Source organism: Nicotiana sylvestris, chromosome 2 (genome assembly GCF_000393655.2).
Source record: "Nicotiana sylvestris chromosome 2, ASM39365v2, whole genome shotgun sequence".
Taxonomy (NCBI): Eukaryota; Viridiplantae; Streptophyta; class Magnoliopsida; order Solanales; family Solanaceae; genus Nicotiana; species Nicotiana sylvestris.
The window spans coordinates 208,789,217-208,800,611 of NC_091058.1; the positions used below are offsets into that span (position 1 = coordinate 208,789,217).

The 11,395-nt window shown below is 37.4% G+C and overlaps 1 protein-coding gene across 1 annotated transcript; it reads right to left on the minus strand.

Moving 5' to 3' along the window:
* Positions 1–4,616: 4,616 nt before the first annotated feature.
* Positions 4,617–5,498, minus strand: LOC138886231 (uncharacterized). Its single transcript, XM_070167287.1, has one exon. The coding sequence runs from the start codon at positions 5,496–5,498 to the stop codon at positions 4,617–4,619; it is 882 nt and encodes a 293-aa protein (XP_070023388.1).
* Positions 5,499–11,395: the final 5,897 nt, after the last annotated feature.

Consider the following 11,395-nt stretch of genomic DNA (forward strand, 5'->3'; position numbering starts at 1 on the left):
AAAGCATGGAGAAAATAGAACATTTACACTGAAAGATTGAATCAAACATGGCATAATCAAGAACAATACGCTTTTCTAACACTAAAGACTCCAACTTATCAGACTTACTAGAGGGAAGATTTGCGTAAAACATTTTAACTAGGGGTTCATAGAATTTAGGTGGAGGAATAGGAAAGAACTTTGACCACCCTTGATAAATGAAAAGATCTTTAACCTTATAGTTTAGGGTTTCCATATCGTCAAAATCGACTACCCTTCCATGAGCAATGGGCTTGTCTTTCAGGGCGATGAAAACATCCCTATTTGAGAATCCCAGAAATTTAGGTCTGATTCTAGGGAACTAGAAAGATCTATCTTGGATTTCTTTGGAATGGAGGAAATTGGGGGGGGGGGGTCTTCCATAGGTCATTTTCTTAAAGCTTTTTCTCCTAGGGTACGAGAATGGTCAGAAAAATCGCCTGCAAAGAAGCAAAACCTTCAGAATAATCGGACCATTGGTCTACTGTTCTAGGGGCATAGAAGGGGGTTTTTCTTTGGAGCGAGTACTTTTCTAGTGGAGGTAGAGGGATTTTTGGGTTTTTTTTTACCATTTAAGGGTTCTATTTCGGCAAAGCTTCTGAGAAGGGTTTTCTAGGCGATAGAGACGATGGAGATTGAAAAGAAAATTCAGCATTATAAAGAGGGATTCTGACGGTTGAGTATAGAAAAGGAAAAAGTGTCAGTTGTGCAGATGCGATGATTGGATTTCCTTCTTTGAACTTCGCAACTGATGTGAAAAGAAAGGAAAAGAGAGGGAAAATGGAGGCGCAATTAGTGATAAAACAAGAAATAAAACATTAGGCATACAAACCAAAATAATGGCAGATAGGTCCTAAAATTAACTATTAATGCAAATGATGCCAAGTAATTCTCTTAAAGCACAAAACCTTTCTTCTAATAGAGACTTAGTAAAAATATCTGCTAATTGATTAGTTGTTCCAACAAAAGATATTTCTATATTTCCTTTAAGAACATGATATATAATAAAATGATGCTTGATGTCTATATGCTTTGTGCTAGAATGATGCACAAGATTTTTTGAAAGACATATAGCATTAGAATTATCACAAAAAATTTGAATAGGCTTGAAAAATAATTCATAGTCACCAAGTTGATGAGATCCATAATAATTGTGCACAACATTGTCCAATAGCAATATATTCAGCTTCAGTCGTGGATAATGCAACTGATCCTTATTTTTTACTGTTCCAAGATATCAATGCTTTGACAAGTAATTGACATGTTCCACTTGAGCTTTTTTTGTCTTCCTTATCACCTGCAAGATCAGCATCTGAAAAACCTTCTAATTTAAACATTTTAGAATGAGGATGCCATAATCCATGAGAGACAGTTCCAATGAGATATCGAATAATTCTTTTTACTGCAGTCGGGTGAGATTACTTAGGAGCTGACTGAAACCTGGCACATTTACATACACTAAACATAATATCTGGTCGATTAGCAGTTAGATAAAGAAGATAACCAATCACTCCACGATACTTAGTTTCATCAATAGGATTTCCTTGTTCGTCTTTGTCGAGACTTGTTGAGGGACTCATTGGTGTGTCAATAGCTTTAGCATCGCTCATGCCGAATTTTTGGATCAACTCCTTTGTATATTTAGTCTGGTATATGAACGTTCCTTCTTCAGATTGTTGGATTTGGAGTCCATGGAAGAACGTTAGTTCTCCCATCATGCTCATTTCGAACTCACTTTGCATAAGATTTGAAAATTCCTTGCACATAAGAGGGTTAGCACTACCAAATATAATATCATCAACATAAATTTGAATAATGAGATTACCTTCTGATGATTTTTTAATAAATAGAATAGTGTCTACTTACCTCTTGTAAATCCATGATCAATAAGAAATGAACTTAATCTTTCGTACCATGCTCGTGGAGCTTGCTTAAGTCCATACAACGCTTTAGTTAGCTTATACACATGATAGTGAAACTTTGAGTCTACAAACCCAGGGGGTTGCTTCACATATACTTCCTCTTCAATGAAACCATTCAAAAAGGTACTTTTAACATCCATTTGAAATAGCCTGAATCCTTTAAATGATGCATATGCCAAAAAAATTCATATAGATTCCAGTCGAGCTACTAGGGCAAAGGTTTCGTCATAGTCGACTCCTTCTTATTGCGAATATCCTTGAGCAACTAATTTGGCTTTGTTTATTACAACTTTTCCATCCTCATTAATTTTTGAAGACCCATTTTGGTCCAATTATAGGAACATTTTCAGGTTTGGGTATCAATTTCCATACTTGATTTTTGTCGAATTGATCTAGCTCTTCCTGCATCGCTTGCATCCAGCTTGAGTCTTTAAGAGCTTCCTCTATTTTTTTTGGCTCAATCTGAGAGATTAGTGCTATGTTTGCTTTCTTCTTGAGAGCTCTACCGATTTTCATTCCTTCACTTGGGTCTCCTATGATGAATTTTTGAGGATATTTAGGTTCACTTCTCCATTCATTTGGTCGAACTACATGAGTAGTTGACCCATTCGGAGGTTCTGGTGGATTGTTGTTGGTTTCACTTGTTGACTCTATCACAATATCAGATTCGTTAGTCGACCTTTGCGATTTGCTTGTCTCCTGACTTTTTTGAATTTGATCTTCATCGCATACAATAATTCATTTCTCGATCAGGAGTTATTTTCATCAAATATAACATGCACAGATTCTTCCACACAGAGTACTCTAAATGATCTACTATTTATTGAATAACCCAGAAAAATACATTCATCACTTCTTGGATCGAATTTTCCAAGATTGCCCTTACAATTATTGTGAATGAAACACTTACTTCCAAAGGTATGAAAGTAACTAATATTAGGACTTTTACCTTTCCACAGTTCATAAGGAGTTTTCTTCATAATAGGCCTTATAAGACATCTGTTGAGAATGTGACAAGTTGTACTTACTCCTTCTGTCCAGAAATGGTTTGGTAGTGAATGATCTAGAAATATAGTTCTTGCCATATCTTGTAGTGTTCTATTTTTTCTTTCCACAACTCCATTCTGTTGGGGTGATCTTGGTGAAGATGAGTATATCCTTGATCATTACAGAAGTCTTCAAATGCTCTACTTTCAAATTCTCCTCCATGATCACTTTGGATTGTTTTAATCAGATGCCCCTTTCTCTTTCAACCTTCTTACAGAAAATCTCAAAATTATTCAACGCTTCATCTTTATGAGATAATAAAATCACCCAAGTACAATGTGAGTAATCATCAACAATAACAAAAGCATATCGTTCTCCTCCTATGCTAGCAGTTCTAGTAGGCCCAAATAAATCCATATGAAGCAGTTGCAAAGGCTTAGAAGTAAATACAATATCCTTATTTTTGAAAGAGTTTCTAGTTTGTTTTCCAATTTGACAAGCGTCACATATATGATTTCTGGAGAAATTCAGTTTGGGTAAACCAATAACTAACTCATGCTTGGAAAGTTTTTCTATCAAATGCATGCTTGCATGACCAAGTTTCCTATGCCATAACTAGGGATCATCAGATATGGATGTTAAACAGATATGACTATTTATATTTTTAACACCATTAAGAATATAAATATTTCCATATCTTTTACCTGAGAGGATTATTTTACGTGTCTCATATTCAATAGCACTTTCTGTATTCTTAAACTTTACCTTATACCCTGAGTCGCATAGTTGACTTATACTCAGAAGATTGTAGTTAAGTCCATCAACTAGATAAACCTCAGTGATATAGTAGTTGTTGCTGAAGGGAATTGTTCTGGTACTGATTATTTTTCCGTTTGAGTCATCACCAAACTTAAAGCTTCCTCCATCTATTTTTGTAATTTCCTTGAACAGGTTTTTATCACCTCTCATGTGACTGGAACACGCACTGTCTAAGTACTATTTTCCTTTGCGACTTCTCTTGTGGTGTTCCTGCAAATCATAGTGATTACTTTCTTTTAGGTACCCAAGCTTGCTTGGGTCCTAGTTGGTTAGTGCTACTAGGTTCAAAATTATTTTTGGGTTTCCAAATCCATCCTAAAATAATCGACAAAAAGAATATTTATGTCTTCTTTTATTACAGTAGTGACACATAATTCCTGGCCCATTTTTGGGTCTTTCATTAGTGTTAGTACTAGTGGACTCTGTTCTGGCTGGTCCTTTTCCAGTTGACTTGTAAGTCACCAGTTTTGACCTGATAGAACTATGGTTGGTGGATTTGCGCATGCCATTGAGTTGCATTTGCAATACTCTTCTTGAAGTACTTCTTTTCCGATTTCACAAACTTCATGTTTGAGCTTCCAGTCTTTTACTTCTTTGTTGAGTCTCTTTAGTTCATTTATCATTTTTTGAAACTTTTTCAAAGTGAAATCAAGAATATCCTGCAATTTATTAAATCTTTCACATTTATAAGACCTTACCTCGCTTGTTTTACCTCGTGCCATGAAATAGTTTTCATTGTTATCTTTGCATTCGTCGTCTGAAGTATCTTCATCTGTCTAGCATCCTAAAAGTTTCATTCATATCGTTTTTCACAATTGTCATGAAGCAAAGATTTGCTATTTATTCGTGTTCTGAACTGTTTTCATCACTCTAGCTTCCAAATGGCTTGTTCTTGTTGAAACCTCTGGAGATTTTTGTTTTTAGATCTGGACACTCAGCTTGAATGTGTCCAAATCTTCCACACTCATAGCATTTTCCATAATTCTTATCGTGTTCGTTATATTGCCTGGATCGCCTAGGTGGAATCCTTCCTCTTCTCGTATTCCTGAATCTTCTCATTAAACCATCCATGTTTCTTGACATCATAGCAATTTCTTCTTGGAGAGCTTCAGGGTCATCATCGAGATCATTTTCAGCTATTTCAGTTGTGGACTTGAATATAATTGTTTTCTTCTTTTCTTCTTGGTTTATTTTATTAAGTTGTGCCTTTTCGAAGGCTATGAGTTCTCCTCGAAGTTCATCATAAGATAACTTATTCAGATCCTGTGATTCAAGTGTGACTACTTTAGTCTGCCAAGTAGTTGGTAGGCTTCTAAGAATCTTTCTAACTTGATCACCACTTGAATATGGTTTGCCGAAAGCTTTTAGATCGCTGGTGATTTTACTGAATCTGGCAAACATCTCTTCAATAGATTCTCCTTCTTTCATCTGAAAGAGTTCATAATCATGAACCAACATGTTGATATGTGTTTCTTTTACTTTGCTAGTTCCTTCGTATGTAACTTCAAGCTTATCCCACATCTCTTTGGATGTATCACAACTGGATATTTTCTCATACTCTTCACCACTTATAGCATTATAGCGCAAATTTTTTGCCTTATTCTTGACTTGCACAACCACTATTTGCTCATCGGTATATGAGTCTATATCTTCAGGATCAACAAGTGGTTGAGCGGCAGCCAGCAGAGGATAGTTCCCCTTTTTGATAACTCTCCACACTTTAACATCATAGGCCTTTGCATATTTTTCCATACGCACTTTCTAGTGGGAGAAATGTTGTTCATTGAAGTATGGTGGAATTACTTGTGAAGTTCCTTTTTGGAAAAGTGCTCCTACGGGGGTTTGATTTACCATGATCTTTTCTCACAAGCTGTTAAGCAAAGAAAAATGAGAGCCTTGCTCTGATACCAATTGAAAGTACAAGAGGGGGGAGGGTGAATTGTTTATTTTTAAACTTAATTGCTACCAATTGACTAGTTTTTCAATTAGTCGACTAGATGTAATAACTTGATAACAGTAAGGACAAAATTTAAGATGCAGAAATTAAATGCAGGAATTAAAGACACCAGAATTTTTATACTGGTCCGGATTCAATGTGAATCCTGGTCCAGTCCCCTTGGGTTGCAAGGGAGTTCTCTTTCAGTGAATGAGTTTCTTCAAGTACACAGAGAATGGTGTGATCTATACCGATGGCTCACTTCCTATATCACTCGTTTCTTTTGATACGATGCTTCACCAGTGTTGTTCTCTCTTTCTTCTCTAACTTGTTACACAGCAGGTCTAGGAGAGCTACAATGTTTGTTAGCAGTAGAACAAAGAGAGGGTATTTGGTTCGATCAAAGTATGTTGCTCTAGGGTACAGATACAATTTTAAATACTTTGAGAAAGTCTTGGTTTCTGGAGAGATTTTCCAACCCAAGAGATTTGATCCTTGGTAAGAAATTGATTCTTTCCAAGAATAAGGTTATACAGCAACGGCTTTGCTTGACGAGAGACTTGAATGATTTCCCTTATATGCTTCCTTGAATCTTGCTCCTTGCAGATTTAGTATGCTTGATTGATTTTCTTTGTTATCCTTCATTTATTTGATTACTTCAGTCTAGGATTTGATTGATTCCGTCAGTGTCGTTGATTCCTCTAATCTTGGATGCTTTCCTTGATTTTCTCTGATTGCTTCCTTCAATTTCGTACGCTATCCATGAGTTCCTTGATCTTCTCTGATTGATTCCTTCAATCTTGAATGTTATCCATGAGTTCCTATACATAGATCAGATATATTATTTTCATCGTTAAAATCAGATCTAACAGCGGCACGACGAATTACAACAACATCATGGGTTGCCTCCCAAGAAACACATGATTTAACGTCACAACACGACTCAAGCTATCCCTTATCAAGGATCTTTCATGTACCAGGTCAAGATCACTTTATCTTCCTCAACCATGCCTTGATAATATTTTTGTCTTTACCTATTAACTTTGTACTTGCGAGAGCCATATTCCGATGTAATCTCGACAACTCCAATTGAATGCATCTCTACCATACGAAATGGTCCTGACCATCTTGACTTCAACTTGCCCGAAAACAATTTCAATCTTGAATTGTATAGCAATACCATATCTCTAGGTCTAAAACCCCGCTCAAGAATATTTTTGTCATGTATCATCTCCATTCTCTCCTTGTATAGTCTTGTGCTCTAAAAAGCAAGGTAGTGAAGCTCATCAAGCTCGTGCAACTCTGTAACTCTACTTTTACCCGCAACATCTATATCGAGATTTAGCTACCTCAATAACCACAAAGCTCTATGCTCCAACTCCACTTGTAAGTGACATTCCTTCCCAAACACCAATTTATATTGTGACATGCCAATCGGAGTTTTGAAAGCTGTACGATAGGCCCAGAGTGCATCATCTAACTTTCTCGCCCAATCCGTTCTTGTAGCATTCACGGGCTTTGTCAAAACACTCTTTATCTCTCTTTCGAAACTTCCACTTGCTCACTCGTTTGTGGGTGATATGGGGTGGCAATCTCTATATTTTTCTAACAACTTTGCAAAGGCTCAGTTTCAGAAGTGAGTGCCTCCATCACTGATTATTGCCCTTGGAGTGTCAAACCGGGTGAATATATTCTTTCTCAAAAAACCAATGAACCCCTTTGCATTATTTGTAAGGAGCGCCGCAGCCTACCCATTTTGACACATAGTGCATAGCTACGAGTATGTACTTATTTCCATATGAGCTGACAAAAGGCCCCATGAAATCGATCCGCATACATCAAATACTTCCACCTCCTGAATTAGGTTCATAGGCATCTCATGCCGGTGGGAAATATTCCCGATTCGTTGGCATTCATCATAACCCTTCACCCAAAAGTGTGTATCTTTAAACAATGTCATCTAGTAGAACCCCGAAGCCAACACTTTCACAGCCGTCCTTACTCTCCCGAAATGGCCACCATATGGGGATGCATGACAAGCCTGCAAAATAGAAGATTGGTCTATCTTGAGGATACATATTTGGATCATGTTCAATACAAATCCTGAATAGATAAGGCTCATCCCAATAATACATGCGACAGTCACGAAAAAAAAAAATTCTTTTGGACAGAGGAAAGGTCATAGGGGACAATACCGCTCGCCAGGTAGTTTTATGTCTGCATACCATGGCACTACCTCAAGGCTCGTGGCTAACAGTTTTTCATCCGGGAAAGTCTCCACAATCTCTTCCACCACAACCTTCTTCTCTACTCTTTCCAGCCTAGGCAAGTGATCAGCCACTTGGTTCTCCGTTCCCTTTCGGTCACAGATTTCCAAGTCAAATTCTTACAATAGTAGCACCCATCGAATCAGGCACGACTTTGAATCCTTCTTCTCAGTCAGGTACATGAGAGCAGCATGGTCAGTATAAACAATTACCTTGGAGCCTATCAGGTATGACCTGAATTTCTCAAATGCGAACACCACTGCTAGCATCTCATTCTTGGTCACTGTGTAATTTAGTTGGGCACCACTCAAAGTTCTACTTGCATGGTTGATTAGATGCATGACTTTATTTTTTCGCTGCCCAAGAACTGCTCCCACAACATAGTCGCTAGCATATCATATCGGCTCAAATGGTTGCTCGGGGTGCAACTATGATAAGTGCAGACACCAGCCTATTATTCAATTCCTCAAAATCTATCCTGGAGTTATCAAAAAACACAAAAGAGTGATCTTTTTCACGCAATTTACACAAAGGGTTAGCAATTTTGGAAAAATCTTTTATAAATCGCCTGTAGAAACCGACGTGGCCAAGGAAACTTCTTATTGCCTTGACGGAAGTGGGTGGTGGAAAATTTTCTATTACTTCAACCTTTGCACGATCCACTTCAGTGCCCTTACTCAACACTAGGTTCCCCAAGAATATACTTTCCTGTACCAAGAAATGGTACTTTTTCCCAGTTAAATACTAGATTAGTCTTCATACACCTCTTCAATACCCTTTTCAAGTTCATAAGGGAATCATCGAATGAGTACCCCACCACTGAGAAGTCATCCATGAAAACCTCCATTATTTCCTCTACCATATCTATGAAGATGTCTATCATGCACTTTTGGAATATGGCAGGTGCGTTGCATAGGCCAAACGGCTTTCTCCGAAAGGCATAGATGCCATACGGATAGGTGAATGACATTTTCTCTCTATCCTCCGGTGCAATAGAGTTCTGATTATACCCCGCGTATCCATCCAAAAAAGCAAAAGTGGGACCTCTCTTCCAATCTATCTAGCATCTGATCAATAAATGGCAGTGGGAAATGGTCTTTTCAACTGGTCTTGTTCAACCTTCTGTAATCCATAGAGATTTGTCATCATGTAACTGTTCTTGTTGATATTAACTTGTTGTTCTCATTTTGCACTACAGTCATTCCACCCTTCTTTGGCACACACTGAACTGGACTGACCTAGTTGCTGTCAAAGATGGGGAAGATGATTCCCGCATCTAACCACTTGATCACTTCTTTCTTCACCATTTATTTCATGTTGGGCTTCAGCCTTCTTTGATGTTCTCTGGAAGGTTTGTGCCCATCTTTCAATAGAATCTTATGCATATACAAAGTTGGGATGATACCCTTTATGTCTGCAATGGTCCAACCGATTGCAATTTTGCACTCCTCTAGAACCTGCAAAAGTTGTTATACTTGCACATCTAACAAACTAGATGAGATAATAACGGGTAAATTTGAGTAAGAAAGCATACCTTAGGTGAGACGGTAACGGTTTTAGCTCCAACTGCGGTAGCTCTTCAATTGATGGCTTAACCGGAGGGGTCTTTCTTTCTTCTAAGTGTAAAGGCTCGATTTGAGCTCTCTTTCCAGTACTGTTGGCCTTCAAAGTCCAAAACCCACTCCGCAGAGTCCTCACCATCTATCTCTTCTAAATTCATCAGGAAGGCTGCTAGAGGGTCTTTTGCTTTCATAGCCTTATCTTCCTCCTCCAAAATCACATCCACAACTTCTATCAGAAAGCAGTTAGCAAATTTACTTGGTCGCTGCATAGACTTCTGCACATTGAACGTTATCTCTTCATCGTTTAGTCTCATCTTTAGCTTCCCAGTTTCACAATCAATTAGAGCTCTCCTAGTGGCCAAGAATGGCCTTACCAAAATTATGGTGATGTTTTAAGCGTCAATACCACAGAAGAGGGGGGTGATTTGTGTGGTACCCAATCTTCGCTTAACTAAACTATAGAAGAACCTGGTTCTTCTAGGTGTTCAAACTACTACTACTTGCGGAATAATAAATACATAAAATAAAGAACTCAGAGATTTTTATGTGGAAAATACGTGGCTCAAAAGGTGAAAAAATTATGACCTACTACTCAGTAGGATTTTCTCAAACTTCCACTAAAATCACTGAGCCAAAATAGCATTTACAAAACTCTTTGTAAACCTAAAGATTAACTCTAATCATGTTGCACACAGCCTCAACTGTTGCGACAACTTCAAGTTAACTCTAATTTGAACACTCTAGGTACCTAATACAATTGCTTCTATGAAAGCTGAAAGATAAAATGTAAAATCACCTACTACAATTGAACTAGAATAAAAGATAGACACATGGAACTGGTTCTTCTATCTCGTTCAAGTAGCTTCAGGATTGTACACTCAAATCACACATAAATTGCTTGCAAAATCGCCTTGCTCTTTTGCTCTTAATTTAAGTTTAACTTTTGCTTATGTGCATTACCTGTAAAAGAGAATAACACTGACATTTAATAGGTTAGTAATCAGAGTTTGACTGAGATTCAATTGTTGCTCTTTTATCGTAGAAGTGTTCATGTTGATCTCAAACTCTAACACTATCTTTATCCTAAATTGTGTTCTCTTCATGTAAGGAGTCTTTCTCTCCTTATTCAATATGTAACCTTTTCGATCAGATCAGGAGATATTGCTTCTTGATCAGTTAGATTTATCTCCTTCACGTGCCTCTCACATGTACAAGTTGATCATGACTGTGCTTCACAAGATGGACCTGGACCATGTCTGAGTTCTTTTGTCAATCTTCAAAACTTCACCTGTTCTTGGGCCAACAAATTTCCCCTTTTTGATGATGACAAACTCTGTGCTTTTTACTTAGTTGGATCCTATAAGAACTCAGCTTAACCATCAATACAAAGTTTAGACATTACACTTATCATCAAGGACCAGGTTAATTAGGTTATAAATATCATTATTCAGAATGTGTAAAGCACAATATCTCTTCCCCCTTTTGGCATCATCAAAAAGCTGCATACAAAGTGTGAATCCTGGATTTTAATAAGTACTCATAGCCACTGGGGCAACTACAAGTGCAATCATAGTTTAATCATCAGTAATCAAGCAAACATATTTAAACTATCAAGGAAAGATTAACATTGAACAAGAGGAAAAACAACAAATATCATTTATAGAGATATGTTGCTACCACAATCCACAATCAGAAAGCAAAAAACATTTATAACATGAGCAAAAAGATAGAAAAATCCTTAATCTGGGTCACTGAAGGTACGAGAAAGGTTTAGGAGACAAAAGCTAGGATTCCTAAAGCTTGGGGGAGCTAGAGGGTTAGTTTTGGGCTTGGAGAAGATTCAGCATACTATGAAGAATTCCATCATTCTTCTCCTTTTCTTTG